The following is a 23,839-nucleotide window of genomic DNA, read 5'->3' as shown; positions in this document are numbered from 1 at the left end:
ATTTAAAACCAAGAGACCAAAACTTGTCAAAAATCAACGTTTATCCACTGAAACAGATGGGAGCCATTTATTAGGAGAGCATCGCTTCCATTATATCTGTTAAAAGTTCACATTTCCTCATTTTCATTTTGATTGTTGACATTGGGCTCTATTCCATTATTTTATTCCCTTATTATTCTTCCTCTGTTACACGGCGAAAACACAAAATCTTACCAAGTAGTTTTGGTCTGGTTTCTTGTGCAAACATCTTGGCACACTTGAAATACGACAAAACTAACTTACAAGTAATTTTTCACCAAGACATCGGAGCTTGTGTAGAGTCAATAATTCCTTAATATTCATGAAATTGAACCAGTTCCACTGGTAAATTATTTCACTTAGAACACAAGAAAAATGTTTTATTATTAAGACTCTGCCAGTGGAACTGGTACTGGTGCTACTGGTACAAATAATTCAAATCCCCTTTCAAATAAGAAAACAAACATTTGAAATATGAATTTGAAACATCCAAAAATGCAATAACAACATTCCTTTTAGTGAAGTTGAACTGATTGAATATAAAAAATGTTACTTGAGGAGTTTTTGGGTTTTAAAACATATTTATAAAGGTGTTTAAATGTTTATGTATTTTGTACATTTTGTAAAGTTTACTGTACAGTTGCTTAATTACTGCTCTGAATACGTTGTTCTTTCAGAAAATGGCCTCTTTTTGTCTTAACTCCAGTTACCGATTAATCGATTGATAAATTAGTTGACGATTATTATTATAATAGATTTATGCGATTAATCATTTAGAGATCAGGTACCTCCTGAAGACAAGTGGTTGTACTTTATTTTATTTTGTGGACAATGGGCTAAAGCTGAGCTACTGAACATCAATGCCACACTTTTATTTGCAAAAGAGAAAGAAAAAACAAAACAGTTTCCATCCCAGTCAGCAACTAAATTTGATTTTAAGATAAAATCCTAATAAAACACATTAAAGTTTGTGATTCAAGCGCGTGCATCTTCCCCGCATCACATGCATTCTGAGGAATCAGCTGGGCTTCAGGTGTCCGGTTATTTCTGAGCTGCACACACAGATTTCTTTGTCTGCTCCTCGGCGTACACGTCGCCTCGTCGCAGCACAGCGTGTCCCGGAGCCACTTCCTCCTCGCATTCCTGCGTGTGTCTGCGGACGCATGGCAGCGACGCGCAGAGCTCGGGGTCTTGGCTGGCTGGCCGGAGCTATTTCCTCTGAATTCCAGAACCTCGATGAAAACAGCCGAGGCGGCCAGAGGGGAACTCGGCGGAGGCGCGCCGACATTTTCACACACAGCGACCGCAAAAAAACATCGGGGCTGACACTCCCTCCGGCTGAACACGCCGGACGAGCAGAAAACCCGTCTCTGCTTTCCACATTGTGAAACGTTTAACTGGGGAAGCAGGGCGCTTAAAGTACATTTTTGTTTTGTTCGCACTGCGGCTTCGGGGGTCAGGGCTGGTCCAATGAAACGTTTAACACATTGCTTAATGTGGTCGTCTTGGAACACGTTGTGTTAGAGATGCTTTGTTGTGTCAAGCTGCATGAAAATAGTAAAACTGGTGAAACAGAAACACGTTTCTCTGCTAAACTTTAACTGGATGTTCTTTTTGTCTTTTCAATTATACAGAAGGAAATATCTGACCTCACCAGGCGACAGAGGGTTTTAAGGCGTATTTAAAAATCATGGGACTCTTAAGATGTGAAACCAAACTTTACACATAACACGCTAACAGGTTTAGATGAATAACTGTTGAAAGAAGCAGGTTTATATCTCAGAGACCCCATCTGATAGTGTTATGGTCTGATGAAATCAACTTTGAACCTTTGAGTCATGAATCCAAAAGGTAAATACCGCTGCATGTCAGTAAAACACTCAGAGTGAAACACGATAGTGGCAGCATCATGCTCTGGGTTCACCTTTGTTCAGAGGTTTTCTTTGAATGGAGTGAAATTCTGTTTAAATATCAGCCAGTTTTGATCCAAAACCTTCAGGTTTATGCTTGGCTCAAATCATCCAAACATAAAGTCTGAAATTATCTGCCAGTGGAACTGGCAGGATTCTTGAATCTTAAAACAAGCTCCCATTTCTTGCTGAAAAGTTACTTGTCAGTTAGTTTTGTCTTATTTCAAGAGGACTAAAAATCGTTACACTAGAAACCAGATCAAAAACACTTAGCAATATTTGTGTTTTTGCAAAATTGTGCTGAAAACAAATCAGTTTGGCTAACGTGATGGAACTGGAGGTAGTTTTGAGCTGAGACACGTTACTGTGGCTTATTGCTCATTGACTTGTTTCTGCAACTGTCGACTGAAAGGAGGGTGAGGATTCCTGAATCACTGAGCAGAGGACGAGGATGTGCTAAACATGACACAGTAAAGAGATTCCTGTCCGTGGTTCAGGCTGGTCATATGGATTGGAAAATGTCAGCACAGCGGAAACAAAGGTTGAGACTGGACTACATTAGATAGATGATGTGTTGAATGTTTACCTCTCGTTCCCCATCTCAGATAATAGAACAGGACATTCCCATAACAGAACCTTTCCAACACAATTAAAGGTATTGTGTAAAAATCTACTTTTTTGAGCTTTAGATCATGTTATGATGTTAGCTCCTTATTAAAAACATTCTTGAAGTGTTGCCTTGATTCTTTCATGCTTGTTTGAAATATTCTTTAATCCCCCGTGGCAACCTAAATGCCACGGGTTGCCTAAATGGTTGCTTTCACAAAGCTCCTCCTGTGAGCTGCAGCCTCCAAACTGCCAAGCTTCCACATGACAGAGCAGCTCCTTCCCCTCTCAGCTCCTTCAGACTAGCCAGCAGCAATTAGCAAACACCTGGTGGGACTGAGCATCTGCTGAGCTCATAGGAGCTACTTCCTATTGCAACACTGTTTTAAAAACCCCCCAAAACAAAACAAAACAAAAAAACATTCTTAAAGGGTTAATAGAGGATTCATATTATGATGACTTCCTGAAGGTGGAGTTTCACTGAGAGCAGGAGCTTCTTAAAGAGACAGAGGCCCAAAATAAAGACTTTAAATTTTGAGGTACAATTTCTTTTCAGACATATTTGACATATATCACATTTTTATAACAACTGACGATAACATAGTTATTTATTTGTGCTATAAAATGGCTCTATGTGCCTGGAAATTTCATCATACCGCCCCTTTAAGATTAAAGTTTGAACAGATTTGGTGAGTTAGGGATTCTGGCCTGTTTGGTTTACACAAATAATCCGTAAGAATGTCGGCCAAAAACGTCTCTTCAGGAATACCTGTGTTTCCACCGCTGTATGTCACATGTCAGAGACTTTCTGGATGGCTCACAGTTTGAGCAGCGAGACAGAAAAACACTCGGCCAATAAAAATATGGTGAAAGATGTTCTGAAAACCCCTCCAGTCAGCGACTGGAAGGGGGAAAAAAAAAAAAAACAGAGCAGCCAGTTATGGAACCGTTTCTGAACATTCAAAGTGAATGATATCAGAATCCGCATGTTAGAACAAGATCTGCTCTGAGCTCAGCGGGACGTTGATGGACAGACAGGCGGTAAATGTAGAGGTGGGAGGAATCTGGACAAATGAAGCTAGTGACAAGAAGAGATAAAAAGAAGAAGGAGGAAAAAAAGAAAGAGGCAGAGAGGTTGTCCTCCTCATGTGAAAGCAGCCAGTGTGTTTGGAGGGCCATGCAGGAAAAGAGGGAGAGGAAGGGGGGATGTTAGAAGACATAGTGAACAGAGACGGCCTTCATGGTTCAGCTGGTGAGAGGGGTGCCCTCTGCTCCAGACTGAATGTATGGGCTCACACACACACACGCACCCACACACACGTCTCCCAGTGGGATCACCCTGTCAGACCTTGAGCTCCTCCAATCAGAACCTCCAGGACCGACACCTGCTCCACGTTTACACACTGAGGGATGGATAAAGGATGGAGACAGAGAAACCCACCCCAAACGACTTTTAGAAGGTTTTTGCTTTTTTTCCCCCTCACTTTTAATTCAGTTATTATTACATGAATTTAGCATAAATGCTGAGTCAGGCGTTCTGATTTTAGACATCCCAGGAGTCCTGAGAGGGTTTCTTTGCAGGAGTCTGTTTCTGGTCACAGACTTGCCCATTTTGCACTAGCTGCCTGTGCTAGCCATGCTAGTTATGCTAGCTTGAGGAGCAAAGCAGCTTGTAAATTTAACCATCAGCCAATCAGAAAGATGAACATGATAAATAACACTTGAATATTGCTGAAGTTAGATTTCATAGCAGTGACTGAAAAACTAATTTTATCATTTCGAAAATAAATATCTAGTTAAAGAAATTGTGATTAAAAAGTTTATCACAGTCAATATTTTCATTTTTGCTTTCTTTTTTTCCCTTCATCTTCTCTCCAAGTTTTCTGAAGCCCATTCCTACAGTGAAACGGTTTAGATGGAAGCCTGTTTAAGTGTTAAAACTGGCCTAGTCAAAGTCCAGACCAAAATGAAACTGAGAATATCTGGTGAAGTCTGAAAATTGACATTCAAGGACACTCTCCTTCTGTTATGGGGGAGTTGGAGAAACTTTACAAAACCAAAAACAAATAGAAAAAAGAAAACACAAATACATGCCACACTTTTCAGATTTGTAATTGTAATCTTTTGTCCCCCCCCCCAATCTGAAATTATGCACTTTCGCAACAAAACACATTAAACCTGGTGGTTCTATTGTGACAAAATCTGAAAAATGTAAAACACTGAAGCAGTTTATGATGCAAAATGGACTAAAACTTATATAAGCATGAAACGGATGCAGACTTCCTGTGCCCTACCGTTCCTTGAAGGCCTTCTCGGCCATCTCGCGGGCGGCTCTGCGGACCTCCTCAGGAACAGCGTCCTTCTCAGCCTGGGACACCTGGTACACTTTGTGTCCAGCATCCAGGCGGTAAGGCCCGCCTTTACCTCCCAGCCCTGCAGTGTCTCTGCCACCTGAGGGAAAAGAAAAAACTGTTTTACTTGTCACAGTTTGTGTTGCATCCAGTATTTTTAAAAAACCTTGGGAGCAAGATGGGATTTGTACACGATGGACGTAGAGTTAGGAAGACTTGTTACCGGTGCCTCCGGCCCACTGGTTTCCCCCGACGTGAGGAGCGTTGCTGGCGTCTATCTTGCCGTGTTTTGGTGCAGAAACGTCCAAACCGCTGTCCCTCTGAATCGTGATCTGAAGCAAAAACAAAACTGGATTTTTCTCCCACTGGGTGAAGTACTTCTGAAGCTAAGAATCAACAAAAGTCACTCCAGTTGGCTTTCAAACTGAATTTAATGAGGGACAAATAACAGAGCCTTTTACTTTTCCCAGCTCACACAATCACTCTGCACTCTTCACTTCCCCAAATGATACGTAATCGACCACACACTGAACGCAAGACTGAGGTCTGGCCAGGAAGGACGCAGCGCGCTCCGTCTCTTTCTCTGCAGGAGAGCTTTGGAGGGGAAAAAGTGGATCCACACGGAGCTTAACGATACATTTTTTTGGTCGATTTCTCCATCAGACCCAAAGTCAGCATTCTGGCTCGAACTGTGCGCCCAGGCAGCCAGACTCTGAAGGTCGCCTGGGGTTCAGCTGCATTCTTACAAACGGAAGGAATCTTTAAAGGATGGAGTTGTTCTGAAAAGGTGGATGGCTCTGACCCGGATGTTTCCATCCATTGGCTGCGTTTGTTAGAAACGTGTGTGAAACTTTGTCAATATTCCGCGAATGTCGAAAAAACACAATTTTGCAACGAGAAATTAAATTAATATCACACGTGAACAAGATTGTTCATGTGATAAGTCATTAAAAAACATGCTGCGGCGTCATCCTCCTACCACTTCCTGTTGTCTTATTCATCTTTTCTGCCAGTAGTAACATCCAGTTGTTGATCATGTGACTTGTCTGATGTGAAAGAAGCGTTTCCATTGCAGTTTTGTGACATGCTTACATTTCAATATGTTCTGAAAGAGATTTCTTGAAATTGGCTTTTTCCATCAAGCTAAATTATTTCCAAAATGTTCATTTTATGGTTAATGGAAACGCAGCTACTCATTCTGTAGTTTTTATTCGTGTATGAGGAGATACAAAGAGTCTGCGTTTCCACGGACCATAAAGTTGTGCAAATTGGAATTCTGAAAATAAATTTGCTTAAAGGAAACATGGAAATTTTGGAAACACATCCCGTTTTTTTGATTAAAAAAAAAAAATTTTGATTAGATGAGATGGTCTGTCAGCCATATTTTGTGCATCATCACACGGGCAACTGGATGTTGCCACAAGAAGAAAAGACGAAGACAGGTTGACAGCGCAGCGCGTCTTTTTAATGACTTATCGCGTGAATAAACTTATTCCCGTGTGATTTTAACTGTTTCTTATTTGACGGAAACACCACAATTGCGAAATTGTGTTCTTGTGACATTAGCAGCATATTGATAAAGTTGTACACATTTGTAATGGAAACCCAGCGAGATTGATCCAGATTTATCCAGCAGCAGTTCAGCTTCAGGCCGGTGCCCAGAGAAGCTTAGAGCTCCGATCCAATGCTGCCGAGTCAGCAGGGATCTCCATGATTAGATTAGATTAGAGGAGTCAGTCTGATGCACATAGTCTCATCTCAGATTAGGACAGGTTAACCTGGACTGAACGGCACTGACAAAGGCTTTTACAGGTTAATGAAGAAAAGTATTTGGCTACATCTGTCAGAGTGTTCGAGCAAAACATGATTTTGGAGAAACACAAATTTGGTGTGTTATAAAAAGGATTCTATTTTAAAAAATAAATCATTTAAAATTGACTCTTAGTGCCGACACTAAGAAGTATCAAAAACTCAAGAGAGTGTCACAAGAACACATTTTTATTTTTTCTGAAACTAAAAATCAGATGAAATGCGACATAACCGTTAGCAGACGATTTGAAAACAGTCGGATAAGAGCGTGGTGGTGTCTTCCCTCTCGCTCACAATCCACTTTCCTGTCAATCTACTGTGAAATAAAAGCCACTAAAGTCAAAAAGAATATATATTGATTTTGAGGGGGGTGAAAAGATCGAAGTTGGGCTGTTCAGACTGTGATGAACAACCCAAATGGATATCACATTAGGACAAAAAAAGCAGATTTGTGTCTCTTTTGCCTCCCATGTGAACGTAGCCATTGATAAGTCGTGATCTAAACAGAAAAAACTGCAACGTACATTTTTTTTTTTTTGATGCATCAAGAAAAATCCTTCCATCTGTTCTGGAATTGGTATTTGACAGAAAAGTAGCAGCACTCAACTTATCTGGCTCTCGACTTTGTGTTTGGATAAGAAAAACTTTTACTTCTTGCTCTTAAGAGCACCAGAAGAAGAAGAACTCAGTCTCTAATGTCACATCAGTGTCTTAGCAGAAAGGGTTTCTGTGTAGCAACAGAGCCCTTCATTACTCCAGTATTAGTAACAATCATCAGGAAGTGTGTGTGCAGGCACATGAATCAGTGTTCGGCTCAGTAACCAGAGAGAAGTTGGTTTCATAGCTCTGCGGTTAGGTAAAGGGTCAGGGGTCTGAGCCTCTGGCATCAACGTGCTTTAAATGTTCGGCTGCTCCGGGTTCACGTGTTCTGAACGAGTCTTTGTGAATGTGGTGTGACCCGCCCACCCCAACCCAGGCCAAAGATAGAACCACCACGGTCAGGTCCAGCACCGGCCGGTTCCTGAAACCCCTCCGTCCGTAAAAAACCCATCAATCACAGGGGGGGAACTGAGCCAGCAGGATTTCCTCCACGTCATCTTGTTCCAGTAATCCACACTTGTCGTCATGCTTTACTTAGATCATATTGTCTGACAGAATAGCACACGACTGTTTCATGAAGCTGGTGGTGGATTCCATTCGGGGCTTCTCAAAGCAAGGAGGTGATGGATACCTGATGACTCCGGGGTTATAAAAACAAGTGACGCTTTAAAACGAGTCCTTTTGGAGACGCCACCATCACTTCAAGTTTCAAGTCTGGATGTGAGACTAAAGCACCAACATTCAGGGTGGTGAGGGACGATGTAATGCTAATGTACAGATCTGAACAGTAGGACCACGTCCTAACAATTATAGGTGTCAAAAGAATAGACACGACTGTTTTAAAAGTTTACCTTTGTCATCAAGTTCTTTTTGTATCGTACTATTCTGATTTAGCTGTAAAAATCACTAATCCCATCATTTTTATTCTCTTGATCAGTGTCTTACATAATGTGATGTCGCTACATCAAAAAGTATTGAGTTAAAGGACAATTTATTCTATAGCTTAAATATTTTCTTCAGACATTAATTTTTGAAAATGTGATACTTTTCCTTTATTCTCTATTCACGCTTAATTTGTCTCTTTACTCTCTTTGTTATGGGAGTTTCTTCATTTATCAGGATGTAAAATTAAGATTCATGGTTTTTTTAAAGTAAGAACATTACATTTCCAAAAAATGTAATTATAGTTTCAAAATGGAAAAGTGAAAAACAATATTTAAGTGTGCAATATCTTTTTACATGACTATTAAATTAATATTTTTGGTTATGATTATTGTTATAATTATAGTCTAATGTGTCAAAAGAGTTAAGAAAACAAAGTGATATTTAAAATAGTACAGACTTATTGAATGCTTGTTAAGATCATCCAATAAACAACTCTATTTAACAAAACTAATTATTATTGTGTAATTATTGCGTCAGCCATCATAACAAGAAACCTCAGAGATTTCAGGTCACTTCAGATCAGTAATTTTCACCAAAGTCAATGTGTAAGACTTCTGATAGGATGATGTTAACCCTACTGTCATCAATCAGGCTCTTGATAAAGGATCCATCTGTAAATAAAAGGCTAATGTTGACAGCTAGCACAAAGAAAGAGAAGTAAATCCGAATTAGAAAGGCGAATGGATCTTGGATGTTTGGTGCTGAGAGGAAAATCTCCTTTTTATGGCTGTGGGAATCAATGTCAGATTCCTCCCTCACATCTTGCTTTCCTTCAAACACTGAGGCTCCCTCTCTCTCCTCTGAGGTCCACGCCTGGTCTTGTAGGATTAATAGCCTCATAAATTTCTGATTCTGTCTTTCGAAGCCTAAAGACCGAGAGCCGTCTTGTGTGTGTGTGTGCGTGTGTGTGTGAGTGTGTATGAAACCAAGCACATGTTAGTTCACTCCTGAGTGTTTTATGTGACTATATTTATATATGGCCCAATGTGTGTGTTAGCATAAAGGCGTGTCGCGACATGAATGTTTGAACATGTAGCAGTGGGTTAAACGTATAGCAGGGTGTGATTCAGACAGAACCCATGCTTGTGAAATTGTACAAGACATGTTTTATGTTTTTCCATCAGAAGCTCAATGAAGAAAACAATCTTCAGTAAAACTCTGTCCTAAAGTCTTTACTCACACAGAGCACTGCACTAGCTAGTATTGCTATAGTTGACTGCTAGCAATACTAGCTTCCAACTGTAGTTAGACCTTAACAAGACTAAACATTTGTAGGAGGAGGGATTTATTTCACCTTACAGCCCAGTAGAACTACGACCATAACGACTAAAAACTAAACCAAACGATATTTAACTAATGATAACTAATAAACTCATTACAACTGATTTAGACAAAAAGTCACTAAACTATAATGAAAAACCCAAAACTGCAGGCATGTTATCAAAGTATTAATGTAAGTAACAGTTTTACTGTTTTTAATGTTTCAGATGTCGCCTGTTGAGATTGAAACTATTCAGGCTAGCAGGCAGAGTTGCTACTAATGTCTCAGTTGATTTCCTGTAATCCACACTTTAAGGTGCTACATGGAGGTGTTGCAGTTTGCTTTTGAGAACAAAAAAAAATTGTAAAAACAACGTAGAATGACCAGAAATGTCAAAGGAAGTTGATCACTCATATTCCTCTAAAGGGCAGTGTTATGTGCCCTTTTATAACTCAAAAATGTAAGTATGTTCCCTTTGGTTGTTATATAAATGCTCCATGTATCAAATATGACTTAAAAGATATTTGACGTTTTGACTTAACGCCTTGAAATTGGGGCTCTGTCTCTTTAAGAAACTAAAAGTTATCACAACATGGCTCCTCTATAAACTCTTTGACAAAGTTTTTACCAGTGTTTCACTGAGAAATAGCTCCTATAATGAGCTCAGCTGATGTGCAATTATATTGGGTGTTTGCTAATTGCTGCTGGCTAGTCTGAAGGAGAAGAGTGGAGGAAGTTGCGGGGGAGTTGAGTTCTGTAATATAAGAAGCTTGCAAAGCTACTCATTGAAAAGTCCAAGGAGGAGCTTCATCCTCCAAGGCGGGGCTAGGCCCACCCAGGTGTTTTGAATAGCTGATTGGTTGCCATGGGAGATTAAAGGATTTCTAAAAATGAAATGAATAAAAAAATGCTCTAGTGATGTTTTGGTGAGGAAATAACATTATAACATGATGCAAAGCAAGAAAAAAAAAAGAGTCAATTTTCCGTAATACTGTCCGTTTAAGGCATGCCAAACATGTTGCTAAGTCGGAGTTGTTTATATGTTTTCGACAAAATAACTACGACTGGTGTACAATTCTGCAGGTCTTTACATAGACTGAAAAATATTCACACTGAAAGAAAATGTACAACCCAAAGACCACTTTATTCATCATTCAGACTCTTAGTTTGAGTCTATATTCTTTAACACAGCACATCTGCATTCAAATGTATTATCTGTACTGTTAATCTCTCCAGAGAAAACCTTTGGAAAATGTTTAAAAATACAAAAATGAGTGAATCAAATATTGGAGAGATTAGAAGTGGAGATACTGTCTGTGAGAGATGCCGATTACACAATGGTCTACCCATATTTGAATAAAGTTGCTGAGCCCTGCAGGATTCAGCATGTGTCTGCAAGATAGGCTGCTTTAGTACGGGACAGTAGTCAGGGAAGGAAAATGGTGGCGTGTGGCCAACGACGCCAGCAGAAAGTAAAATGAAATCACTGAAATAGAGGCAAAAAAACACAGACATATTGTGTAGTTAATTGGCAGGCTGACTGGCTGGCTTGTTTTGACTGTCATTACGTGAAGCTGGAAGCCTGCAGGGAACCACAAGTAAATACATGAAGTGTGTGCAGATATGATGGCTGTCTGAGATGGATGCATTTGTATACCGAAGGCGTTGTGGATGTTACCGAACTGAACAGTGGGAAGATCCCACGCAATGTATCATTCCACTAATAATCTATGTGAATTATGTTGATTTTTTTTTTTTTTTTTTTTTTTTACAGTTTTAGTCTTAAACAAGTCTAATTAAAACTGAAAGAGTTTCCTTAATATTGTTGAAGAAGTACTAGTTCCGTTGGCAGATTATTGAGGCCTGCCATACCAACGCATAGGAGAACATGCATGCAGAACAAGGCATTTCAAAGCCTCCAATGCATGGAAGGCCTCAAAATAACTGCTGCTTCCTGTCACTGTTAATGCAGCTCGTACCATTGAACATATCACCCCCACAACTTAAATGCTGCTGGATCTCAGCATGCGGGCTATTATTTCTGTTGTCATTTCTACAGAGCAGTACTTGTTCTATAATATATTTACCACAAATGACAAAAGAAATAAAATATATATTTTCACTTTTCTGAAAAATTCACCAACTGCACAATTCTTGCTAAATGCTTAGTAGTGTAAGATAAAAAGCATTCCTAAAGAGCAGAAAAAATATTTTGTTTTTAAAATAATAGCCGTGTTGTCAATCTGTTGCCAAAAGATGAGAGTGTTTTCTGGTGACCAAGTGGCATGGAGATTTGTACTTTTGCAAAATTTGCCAACTGTAAATTTCTTGCGTCTAAGCAGATAAGCAGAATTTCAAAAGAGCTTCAGTTTTATAAACAATGATAATACTTGTTATTAATTTGGTGTTAAGAGATGAATGATTTCTTTCTGGTAACGAACTGCCACGAAGTATAAATTAGATTTATACTCTTGTACTGAATGTCTGTTTTATAATATATCTACCATCAATGACAATTTTTTATTTTTTTTTACTTTTCTGGCAAATTTATGAACTGTACAATTCTTGTTGAGAAGTATAAGATAAGTAATATTTCAAAAGAGCAAAGGAAATCTTATGTTTTTTGAACAATAACAATATTTGTTGTAAATATTTGTTGTAAAAGAGATGAGTTCATTTTCTGATAACCAAGTGCTACAATGTAAACATCTGATTTTTACTTTTGCAAAAGTAAAAATTAGAAGGCAGTCCATTAACATTAGCACAAACATTAGCATTGCACTGCCCACATTAGCAGTAGCCTTTTCCCTAAAATAAGCTTTTTAGCTATTTTGTTTATTTATTAGCCATGTTTAGCACACTGAATGGAGGAAGTCACTGTAAGACAACATGCTAGTTATACCATTGGCAGCATTTAGCTTAGCATTTTAGCTAATTTTAGGTTATACACTAATTTTAACATACTGAATGGAGTTACAACCATGTTGCTCAACATGGTTGTAACTCCCCACATGTTGTTGAGTACATTGTAGCTTGTTGCTGAAAAGTTACTTGTAAGTTAGTTAGATGTTTGCACAAGACACTAGACCAAAATAACCCGGTTGATTTTTGCAGTGTGAAGTTTTAGCACATTCAGTCATTTTGATCTGAAGCTTTTAATTGGAACTACAGTCAACCAACACCAATAAAAGAACATCTGTTCCTCTTTTCCTGCTTAAGTTTTCTTCCCCAGCTGCACCTGATATCAATATTTCAATCTGAAGTTACCGATCATTTTTGCTAAAGTGAGAAAACGAAACAATACGAAATGAGGTTAAATATAAGCTATCGCTAATGTTCTAATGTTAACGGATCACTGTGAATGAACAACAATGTGTTTGCAGATAACTGTGTTTTAGCAAAAGCTTTTTGCTTGCGATAATATGGAAGAAAAGAACTTATTTAATGAAATAAAAAATCATATTTTTACTCTAATATGTACATCAGTGAATTAAAGTCATTATAAATAGAAAACAAAAAGAAATTTTGAGATTAAGCAGACAGATTGTCTAGAAAAAAATATGTGGAAATTTCTGAGATCATATAATCACAAATGTTCCAGAAAAAACTCAGAAAAAAAAAAAAAAAAAAAACAAAGCTCCAAAGGAAAAAATATTGCAATAAAATAAAAATCAGAAATTTTGAGATTGATCTCTAAAATTCTCTACGAAAAAAAAAGGAAATTGAGTTTCCACTTTTCAATTTCAGTTTTTCTAGACAATTTCTGAGTATTTTTGGCAGAAATTTATTCTCCTTTTTTTCTTCCTATCTACAAAGATCAAATATGAATGTGTTAAATAAGAAACTCAGTTTCTTTTCTCCCTCCTGCAGGAGGAAAAACGCCTGGGTGTCGACTGTCGCGATGACCTAAAACAAGGCGTGTGGTAAATATTGCACAAATTCTGTGTGCAAACGGGTCATCCTGAACAGACTTGACTTATGCAAACAAGACGGAGAATGTTTGAGGTGTGTCGTACAGTGGAAGCTCTGTGGATGCAGAAAGCAAACGCTAACACAGGCAGAGTGTGATCTGCAGGCGACTGCAGAGGAATCCCGACGAGCAGGAGGCCCAGGTGTTCAGCTGCAGCAAAACATTTCTATCAAGGTCTTTAACTTGCGTTCAAGGCATTTTTTAAAGATTCTTCTTGGACACTGACTGTTGGGAACAATGAAACAAATATTTGATCCGGTAACTGAATCCTTTCAAACCGTGTTTGGTCTTTTTCTTCCCCCCTTTCTTTCACGAGACTCAGATTTGCAGATACACTATCAGGACTCATCTGTCTGCGTCTGCATGTGGGCTCCTCAACAATGCCGTCTCAGTGCAAAAGGTCAAACCGTTCTGACCTGTTGCGTCAAAATGACAATGACCCCTCTTTCACGCTCGCCCATGACAGGAAAAAAACAAAACAAAAAAACATGCCAGTTTGTGAATTTTGTAATTGGAAAGCATTCCACTGCTTATTAAATCAGGAATGTTCAGATGAATTAAAAATATCCTGCAAGAGCAAGAAAAGATCCTGAATGGGAAAGAGACATCAAGACTATAGCAGCACAGCGCCGCCCCTCAGTGGTGCCGAGAGGTACTGCGCCCTCCATTTGGTCTCATACCTGAATAGGTCTGCCGTCCTCTGAGCCAATCATGTTCCTCCACTCCATTAGAGAGCGCTGCAGGGCGTCCAGGCCCGTTTCCCACAGCCGGACGTAGCCCCCCATGTCCACGGTGACCACGCCTCCAGAACCCAAAGCGGCCAGCAGCACGTCGCAGTCTGAGACCTTCGACAACCAGTTGGTGTACGGCGACACGGTCATCGACCTGCCAATCACAAGACAGGGCTTTCCTCAAGATGTGAGTCAGGTCAGGATGTATGAAATAGATCTGTTCGAAAAATATCATGAGGAACATTTTACTGGATTTATTTAACTTACACACTGCAAAAACGCAAAATCTCACCAAGTAAATTTGGTCTGGTTTTAAAATATCTTAGTAGACTAGAAACAAGACAAAACTAACTTATATGTTTCAGAAAGAAATAGGAGCCTGTTTTAATTCAATATTCCCTTGACTTAAAAAAAAAGGAGGAAAGAATTAGTACTACATTATTTAATTTAAATTCCCATGTTATAAGTCAAATAATCTGCCTTTTCATCAATATTAAGGAATTCAACAAGCTCCTATATTTTGTAAGTTAGTTTTGTTTAATTTCAAGTGTACCAAGATATTTGGACTAGAACGAGACCAAAATTACTTGGTAAAATTTTGTGTTTGCAGTGCATTATAGAACACACTGTCTACTAGACAGGGGTCATGTAGGGGTCAGTATTCTTCCCCATGATTGTATAAGTTATCAAACTTTGTTGAAAAAATATCTGTTTTGAAAACTCCTGTTATATTGTGATTTTCTGATTGAATTCTGACTGAATTTTAGTTTTCCATTAGTCGTGTGCTACAATAATCCAAACCAGCAGAACTAAAGGCTAGAAATATATCCATGTAATTAATTGATATATGGGTTTAAGTTTTTAAATTGAATTACTGAAACAAGTGAACTTCTCAATAATTTACTAGTAAACAGACAAAATCAGCTCTGGAAGTCATCCTCCTCCATGTAATCATGCTTTTCCCCCACAAGGTGGCAGCAAAAGATGCAAAACCAGGATTCTATATATTTTAAAAAAAAATCACTTTGTTCACCATAAGTGAAGAAATTAAATCACCCAAAAAAATCCCACAACTTCTATCTATGCTGATTTTACCTTGGAACCGGAATGTATTTGAGCTTCTTGGAGGTCAGGTCGGTCACCTCCAGGTACGCTGCTGCCATTGGAGGAGTAACGTCTGCAAGACGGAGGAAGCGAGTAATCACAAACTCCGACATTCTCTGAATGCATTGGCTCACTATCGCCCATACGATGTGAACTGTGACCTTTAGGGTAGATGTCCCTCAGGGGCGCCTTGGTGGGTGGGATGGCTCGGACCACCTGATTGGCTGAGAGCAGACTGACGCAGTTCTCCCGTTTGGCTGAGCCGCTCCGCAGCGCACCCCTGAAGAACGCGTGAGAGCCGCTTTCACTGCTTTTCATGGCCGACAGGTTGACTGGCCTCTTAAAGCTGTACACCTCATTAGGGGACTGTTAAAAAAATACAATGGTTAATAAAAAAACATATCAGCACTCATCTGTTAGATACTGACATTATTTACTTACTTGGTTAAGTTTCGTGATTGTTTTCAGTATTTGAAGTAAGACATAGTTAACTTATAAGTAAGAGACAGTTTTAGGTAAAATAAAAAAGAACTAAACTTATTTAAACAAAAATGTCAAAATTTGCACAGAAAAAGAAAGATGAAACTAAATAATATATTTAGACAGTTTACCGGGAAAAAGAACCGTTGATTTGGGGGTTAGATACACTTTAATGTCTCACCATGAGGTCTGGGAAGCCCACGATGATCTGAGCAAAGCAGCTGGTGTCAGCCAGCACGCGGTTTGGGGAAACGATCTTCTGCTCCAAAGCGGCACTGAGGTTCTCATTGGGCAGCTGCTCATTCGACAGCATCTGGGGTACTATAACCTCGGCTGAGGGGGGGAAAAATGGAAAACAAACATGAAGGAAGAGTAATAATGGACATATTCTTACTTTGTGTGTCCCATACCTGAAGCAGCTGCATGACCAGAGCTGACCGGGTCCTCACCAATGCTGTGAAGCTGACACACTCCAGAGTCTTCAGCTGCCATGTGCATGGGCTTGGTCAGCAGGAACTTCCTGAAGTTATGCAGAAAAAAAGCCGTTTGGAGTTTGAAGTTTGAAGTTTGTTCCTGAAGAACGTGAGAAGAGAATTTAAAATGGTTCCTTTACTTGTTGGTGTTGCTCTCCAGCAGAAGCCACCGGTCCTCTGCAACCAGGAACACTGACTTCAAGTTGATTGGGAGCGAGATGGAATGAACCCGGCCCTCCAGCACGTCCAGCACCTCCAGCTGGTTTCTGCGTGTATGAACACCAGAAAGCCATTAAAGGGGCGGTACCATGTATTTTTCAGGCACGCTGTCCTATTTCTATCAAACGCAACTTAAAAAATTTGCATTTTAAAGCCTTGAAATTGGGCCTCTGTTTCTTTAAGAAGCTCCTGCTTTTTCTGAAGCTCTGTCTTCAGGAAGTCACCGTAACCACATTTCTCCATTGAGCCTTTTACAACGTTTTTAGGAGCATTTCACTGTTTGCTAATTACTTCTGGCTAGTCTGAAGGAGCTGAATGGAAAAGGCAGCGGTTGGTGAGAGCATTGGTTGCCATGGGAGATTAAAGGATTTCTCAAACATGCACGAAAGAATCAAAGAAACACTTCTGGTATGTTTTTGACGAGGAAATAACATAATAACATAAAATATAAAGCTTAAAAAAGTAAATTTTCCATAATATAGCCCCTTATAGATCAGTATTTTCAGCAGTGTTGTGGACGGTTTAGTTTGGATCTGAGCATCTTACCCATCCTCCTTATAAAAGAGAAGCCAGTTTTTCTTAGAAAAGTCACGACACATCTTGTAGCCTCCCTGCAAACAAACAGTGATGTAGAAAGTAAAAACCTCAGCGAACCGAATACCAAACTCTTTTATTATGGTGAATAAACAGAGGAGATGCCTGGGAGCCAAACATTCACATCTCTCTCTGCAGACGGTGAAACCTCTGACCTGCTGTTCTTTGCTGCTCCACCAGTTGGAGGCTCTGGAGGGAGTCTGGTCCCCGTCTGGAGACAGCATGAGTCTCCGCACGGCCCCAGTCACCAGGTCCAAATGGAGCACTGTGTTACTCTGACATGGCACGGAGAGAGACGGGTCGGACAGAGACTCACATTAAAACAGCAGCGAAACAACTACGCTTTAAATAAGATGTAGCATAACATACTTTTAGAAAAAATAAATTTTTTACATGTTTGTTGAAACTGTCACCATGTTACGACAGTGTGCTATGATACAAATACCTTCGCTATCTAGAAACAACCAATCAAAGCCAGGAGGTGGGACTTAGCGCTGTCAATCAACCCTTTGCTCTCTGCTACGCTGCAGCCAGCATAGCCGGTTGTTAGCATCAGGTTAGTTAGCATGACCACGTAACAGTACATTGTTTCTCATTAACCAGGATTTTTATTTTTATCTGTGACAAATCGGCATCTTTGACCTGCAAATGTTTAAGGATGCACAAAAGGAATGCCGTGTTTTTGCATATAAGGCAGAAAATGTTTTATTGAAATTTTTAGATTAATCTAAGAAATATCTCAGGAACTTCTGAACTTGAAAAATCAAAGGATTGCTCAAAAATTCAGAAATTTTCTAGAAAGAAAATAGAACATTTCTGAAACTGATTGGTTGTTTTGGTCGGAACGTTGCATTACTTTAGCTAGCAGTAGCAGCTCAAGGAGCAGGCGGAGGAGATTGATTGTTTTCACAGATTATCTGTTCCATAAACTGGCACGACACGGTGACAGCTTTAACAAATATGGAGAAAACATATTTTTTATTATAGTTATGTACTGCAGTTTGAATAAAATGCAGCTACACAGCATTTCTTAAAAAGTCTGAACTGCTTCATGTACATTTTACATGTTTCTTGTGGGGAGTAATATTCCAGTAATCTAAAACTAAGAGAAAAAATGTAAGCAACCTATTTACATACTGTATGTGGACTGTTGGATGTAAAATTCATGAGCAGTAAATATTGTGCTAGTTAGCGGTATTGAACCAAAGGAAGCAACTTGCAAGCCTTTAAAATTGTGATGCTTTTTATGGGTCAAAAAGACTCAAAAAATTGTAACAGCAGCTGCGCAGCTGGGGGACAATCGAATTTTCTGTCAGGGGGCCCAAGATTCCTGGCCCAAATACTGCAGCACAGCACTACAAGCTAATCCCTCCATTTAAAATATGTATCCAGCCCCCAGCAGCCAGCAGAGGGCAGTCTTCGTCAGGGAGCTGCGGCGCTGAGCCGGCTCCTGCAGAGCTACGCTGTCCGCATGGGGTCTGCACTTGTGTGCGAGACGTTTCCGTTTCCGTGCGTGTGTCTCGGATGAACCGCGCTGAAGGCTTTGTGACGCAAAAGGATTCATTTCAATTGAGCTTTATGAGTGGGAGCCACAGGGGAGCTGTCCTGGGCCCCTGATACTCGGCTTCACACTAATGGTTTCCTTATGGCCTCCCATTCCTCAAATACACACACACACACAAATGCGTGTTCACACACATACACAATCAGCATTGGTAAACCCCATTTCCTGATTCTAAACATATATTGCCATTAGAGGAACCCTCTTCAAGCCAGATGAACTCCCGGCAGGTCAACGTGTTCCGACTCAGATACAGTCCGGACAAATGATCTCAGTGAACGTTTACTCTGAATGAAACCTTTAAAGTTAATTTCACACACACATTCATGCGTGAAACCGCTTCTATCCACACTTGCGAGGACAACGACCTGTGAATGAACCTCCTCTCGTCTGGGCCTCCTCATTTTTAGACAGACGAAACCCGACCCGTCACAACTGTATTTTTAGAAGTTCTCCTCTTGCCTAATGTGCAGCAGCTGTGCAAAGCAGTTCTGGTTGCAGGACAAGCCTAACTAGCATTGTTCTCGTCTTGCACGGCGTCCCGCGGGGCGAAAGGACGTCCATCAACAAACAACCGTCAACCACTGGCCATTTTAAGAAACAGACTTGTGCGCAGCTATTTTTAAACTCTGAGGTATCCGAGGTTGTCTTGTTAAAGACAAAAAAAAAAAAAAAGAAAGTCAAAGTACAACAGATGAACTTCATCTTGAAGAGACTGTGGTCGTAATTGTATAAATATGTCATGGGAAACAGCAGAGAAACGACTTACGAACACATCTTCCAATCCTGATCTAACGCGCCTCTATAGTTTGATGTGTCAAGGTGTTAAGATTTTATCTGGAAATCCTGAGCAAAATATTTCACCGATTCAGGCTTTTCCAGCCCTACATTTCCAGAAGCCTCATGGGCTTTAGGTCCATCCATCCATCCATCCATCCATCCATCCATCCATCCATCCATTTTCTAACACCCTTGTCCCTAATGGGGTCAGGAGGTGATGGTTCCTATCCCCAGCTAACGTTCTGGGTGAGAGGCAGAGTCATCCTGGACAGGTGGCCAGTCTGTCTCAGGGCAACACAGAAAACATACAGGACACACAACCATTCACACACACACTCACACCTAGGGAGAATTTAGAGAGACCAATTAACCTGACAGTCATGTTTTTGGACTGTGGGAGGAAGCCGGAGAACCCGGAGAGAACCCACCATGCACAGGGAGAACATGCAAACTCCATGCAGAAAGACCCCGGACCGGGAATCGAACACAGGACCTTCTTGCTGCACCACTGTGCAGCCCGGGCTTTAGGTCAATTTGTGAAATATGAATCCAAATGTTTTCGAAAGCACAACATATGAAGGTGTCACACCGACGTCCCTCATACAGATGAACCCATTGTCTACTGAAAGCATCAGGTGAAAAAAAAATAAAAAATTATTTAAGATTTCAAATGTTTACCATGTTTATTTTCACAGAGTCACAATTTGGAAGCATGCTGGTATAAATCCTAGCAACAAACTACAAGAGTGGAATTTTTTCTGATGTTGCTTTGAAAGTTGACACCAGAAGTTTACAGATGAATTAAAAAGTCACAAACATCTTTTCTGTCTGACTGTCTGAAGTTAAATCAGACCAAACCTCTTATGTTTCAGGTCAGTTAGAATCACAAAAAAGATTTCTATTTGCTAAACACCATAATAACGGGAGAAAAATATTTCAGAAATGTATTTATGAATGTCTTCCAGTTCAGAAGTGTACATGTTGATCTACATCTCATTCATTGCCTTTGAACTGGATGAATGTTGGGTTTCCTTCCACAGGTTTGCTGGAGTTCTGGTCCGTTCCTCCTGGTAATTTAATCGTACAGAAGTACTTTTCAAAGCTCTGTCCCTCTTCAATGTTCACCGTTTTATTAAAAGCTGTTCTATTTAGGCCATCTGTTATTTTAGAAATATAAATAAATAGAGACACACTATCTTTTTGTTTTCACTACCATTCACCCAGAATGGATTCATGACGCTCTGTGGTTAAAACATCAGCAATTATTCTCCCTTTGGAAATTCCAGCGGTCCGGTTTGATTCATTACTTGTTGTTTGATGACAAGCACTTGGACTTACTCTGACCATAGCGGGGAAAAAACCTAAAAACACCACAGTGCTGACTGCGCGAGGTCAAGCTCCGATCTCCACAGTGTTAACAAGCCAAGTGGGGGAGCTGCTGAGAAATCCCAGCGTGGCTCCATCTTCTCTTTAAAAGGACATAGACAGATTAAAGAACACACATTACGTGGTGTGGACATAAATACACTTAAAAAAAAACCCCAACAACTCCTCAGAGTGGAATATTTGCTGTGACGGAATGTGTTTCCAGATCAAACACCATCTTATCTCTTCTGTGATTGCTGAATCAGACTGATGTGTGTGTAACACACGTTAGTGTGTGTAACTTTTGTTAGGAACGCAAGCAATAAAACTTATGATTAATTGTTGATTAATGATTTTTTAAGTTAAAATTCCAATCTGAGCTGCACAGTTGGTAGAGCTGTTGCCTTGCAGCCAGAAGGTCCTGGGTTCGATTCCCGGCCCGGGTTCATTCTGCATTTAGTTTGCATGTTCTCCCTGAGAATGTGTGGGTTCTCTCTGGGTTCTACAGCTAATTGGTTAATAGATTTCTCTAAATTCTCCCTAGGTGTGTGTGTGTGCGTGTGTGGATGGTTGTGTGTCCTGTCTGTCTCTGTGTTGCCTTGCGATGGACTGGCAACCTGTCCAGGGTGACCCCGCTTCTCGCCTGCTGGAGAAAGACCAGCACCCCTCCTGACCCCACCAGAATAAGGGTGTAAAACACAATGTCAAGATGTGTTTTTTGTTTTTTTATTCAGAACAGTTTAGCCCTTCATATTATGGAAAGATTGGATACAAGAGAAACTCAGGTTTTTAAGAAAATTGCTGCTTGTCAATTAATCGTTAATAGATCGATAAGATTGCTCAGCTTTAGATTAACTCATCATTCTCTACTTAGATTGCTAGTGTGTACCTGTTCCTCGTGCAGCACCACTTGTCCATCAAGGGGGCTCCCGAGCGGCGCCACGGTGACGAACGGCTGCCAGACGCCGCTGATGGTCCTGGGGAAGACGTCATAGAGCTCCATGCACTGAATCTTGTCCCCACGCTCCTTCATGGAGTACAGGGTCACGGGGTTACACATGGCCACGTACAGCGTGTCTGCAAAAACACGAGCAGCGGCGACGTCACACTGGAGCTCTGTGCAAACACCTTTAAATCCTTCCATCACCTCATCAAGTTTTTGTTCAGACAGCAAATGAAAGGTCATAAAATTCCCAAGTTGTTTCTTCTGTAGCTCAGTGGATTTAAAAGTTTGGCCGGGCCTGTTAAAATGTCAGGAAGGCAAAAAAAAATATGACATCAGATTAAACTGATTATTAAAGTACCTTTAATAAATATTAACAACATAAATACATCACTTCAGTATCCCAGATTTAGCCAGAGAGGCTAATTTACATCTGTAGTCCCTTAGCAGGTTGATGGAAAAACTCAAAAGTTTATACAGTATACAGTACAGACTTTTGGTCTGTACTGTATATATAAAACAGTTGTAATAAATCATCAAATATAGACAAAGAAGTGACCTTTTCTTGAAAAAACATTACTCATTCCTTTTGTGTAAAAGTGTGATGATGTTTTTTTATTTAAAAAAAAATAAAAAAAACTTTTACTTTCATCAAAAAAAATGGACAACCCGGCTTTAAACACATTTTGTTTAGCTGGAGCAAAGACAAAAACGGCTCTCAGGGTGGAAACGTTGCTGACTTGTACTAGGCAGAAAAAATTCTGAATTTATTATTATTGTGTTATTTTTATAACCTGACATTTCAACAGAGGAGTGGACTTTGTTGTATCGTCTTTGAATAATAAAGGGAATTTCTGGGTTTTACTTCAGAAATTCAGTGACATAAAATACAAACTTTTTACTTGAGACTTGTTAGTTGTGTGTGTGTGTGTGTGCGTGTGCGTGTGTGTGTGTGTGTGACAGATGATTAAACCGTCAGTACCGTCTGAGCTGACCACGTCGCAGATGATGTTCACTTCATTCATGGGAATCTGCCAGTGGGCCTTCTCCTCGCTGAAACTCAGAGTCCTGCTTTCCTGCCGACTGCTGGGATAACTCTGGACTCGCAGGAACGCCGGGCCCTGGAAGCACGTAAACACACACACACACACTGATGACAGCATCGCTGCTGTTTAATGTTTCAGATAAAGTTTCTTTTCTACAAATCAGACTTAAAAGTGGTTGTTTGTGCATAGATGACTCCATTAGCAAATGTATTTCTGTCTTTGTAACCATGGGAACTACGGCTCTGATTACAGGCAAAAATGAAAAGCTGAAGGAAAAACAAAAGTTTGTATGAAAAAAAAAATCTTTCTGCTGGCAAGTGTTTGAAAGTTGAGAAAGTAGGCTACATCAATTCAGTTCTTTATCTTTTTTTACTCGATAGAAGTTGCAATAGTCTGGCTAATAAGAATCTGAAAAGTGTGGCGTGCAGTTCTCCAGGATGAATAAATCTTAGAACCACTTCATTGGAAACCAGGTGTGTTTAACGCAGACAGCATGAGCTCAGTTAGACTGGATGTGGAGCGTCAGGAAGCATCATTTTCCAAGTCTCTCTGCTCTGCATCCCCAGAACCAGAACCAGAACCAGAACCAAACAAGGAGAAGCGGCATTCAGCATCTATGCACCAAAAATCTGGAACAAACTTCCAGAAAACTGTAAAACAGCTGAAACACTGACTTCCTTTAAATCTCAACTAAAAACCCACTTGTTTAGAGTTGGATTTGAAACGTAACCAATTGCAAATTTATTGACAGAACCTGACTTGATGTTGTTTTTATTGTTGATTCTATGTTGCGTTGTGTTTTTGTGTTTGATTTGATGTAAAGCACTTTGAAATGCCTTGCTGCTGAAATGTGCTATACAAATAAAGTTTGATTTGATTTGACGTCTGTTGTCCAAATGAAAATTATTGCGATCATTTTAATTGATCATACTATTAATTGATAAATTGCTTATTTATGTGTACCTTGACGTCTATGGGGCGTGTCTCAGTGGGACAGAGCAGCTTGCGGCGAGCGTTGCCACCTTGGTTTAAAGTCCAGTATCCCGTCATCGTGACTTCCGGCAGCGGCAACC

At 40.0% G+C, this 23,839-nt stretch overlaps 1 protein-coding gene across 2 annotated transcripts in view; it reads right to left on the bottom strand.

Moving 5' to 3' along the window:
- The window catches only part of vwa8 (von Willebrand factor A domain containing 8), a 67,423-nt gene that overhangs the window by 8,669 nt on the left and 34,915 nt on the right, over positions 1 to 23,839 (bottom strand). For both annotated transcript variants that reach the window (XM_044132156.1, XM_044132157.1), the window contains exons 27-39: positions 23,730 to 23,838; positions 22,703 to 22,841; positions 21,667 to 21,854; positions 17,227 to 17,346; positions 17,024 to 17,088; positions 16,399 to 16,524; positions 16,196 to 16,305; positions 15,967 to 16,118; positions 15,467 to 15,671; positions 15,297 to 15,378; positions 14,151 to 14,355; positions 5,109 to 5,217; positions 4,829 to 4,985 (exon numbers count right to left, since the gene is read on the bottom strand). In XM_044132156.1, the coding sequence (XP_043988091.1) occupies positions 4,829 to 4,985; positions 5,109 to 5,217; positions 14,151 to 14,355; positions 15,297 to 15,378; positions 15,467 to 15,671; positions 15,967 to 16,118; positions 16,196 to 16,305; positions 16,399 to 16,524; positions 17,024 to 17,088; positions 17,227 to 17,346; positions 21,667 to 21,854; positions 22,703 to 22,841; positions 23,730 to 23,838 (1,767 nt within the window). The remainder of the gene's footprint in view (positions 1 to 4,828; positions 4,986 to 5,108; positions 5,218 to 14,150; positions 14,356 to 15,296; positions 15,379 to 15,466; positions 15,672 to 15,966; positions 16,119 to 16,195; positions 16,306 to 16,398; positions 16,525 to 17,023; positions 17,089 to 17,226; positions 17,347 to 21,666; positions 21,855 to 22,702; positions 22,842 to 23,729; position 23,839) is intronic.

The sequence above is a fragment of the Gambusia affinis genome, linkage group LG11 (genome assembly GCF_019740435.1).
Source record: "Gambusia affinis linkage group LG11, SWU_Gaff_1.0, whole genome shotgun sequence".
Taxonomy (NCBI): Eukaryota; Metazoa; Chordata; class Actinopteri; order Cyprinodontiformes; family Poeciliidae; genus Gambusia; species Gambusia affinis.
Note: the sequence above shows the minus strand (reverse complement) of the source record. Positions and strands in the feature narration are given on the sequence as shown.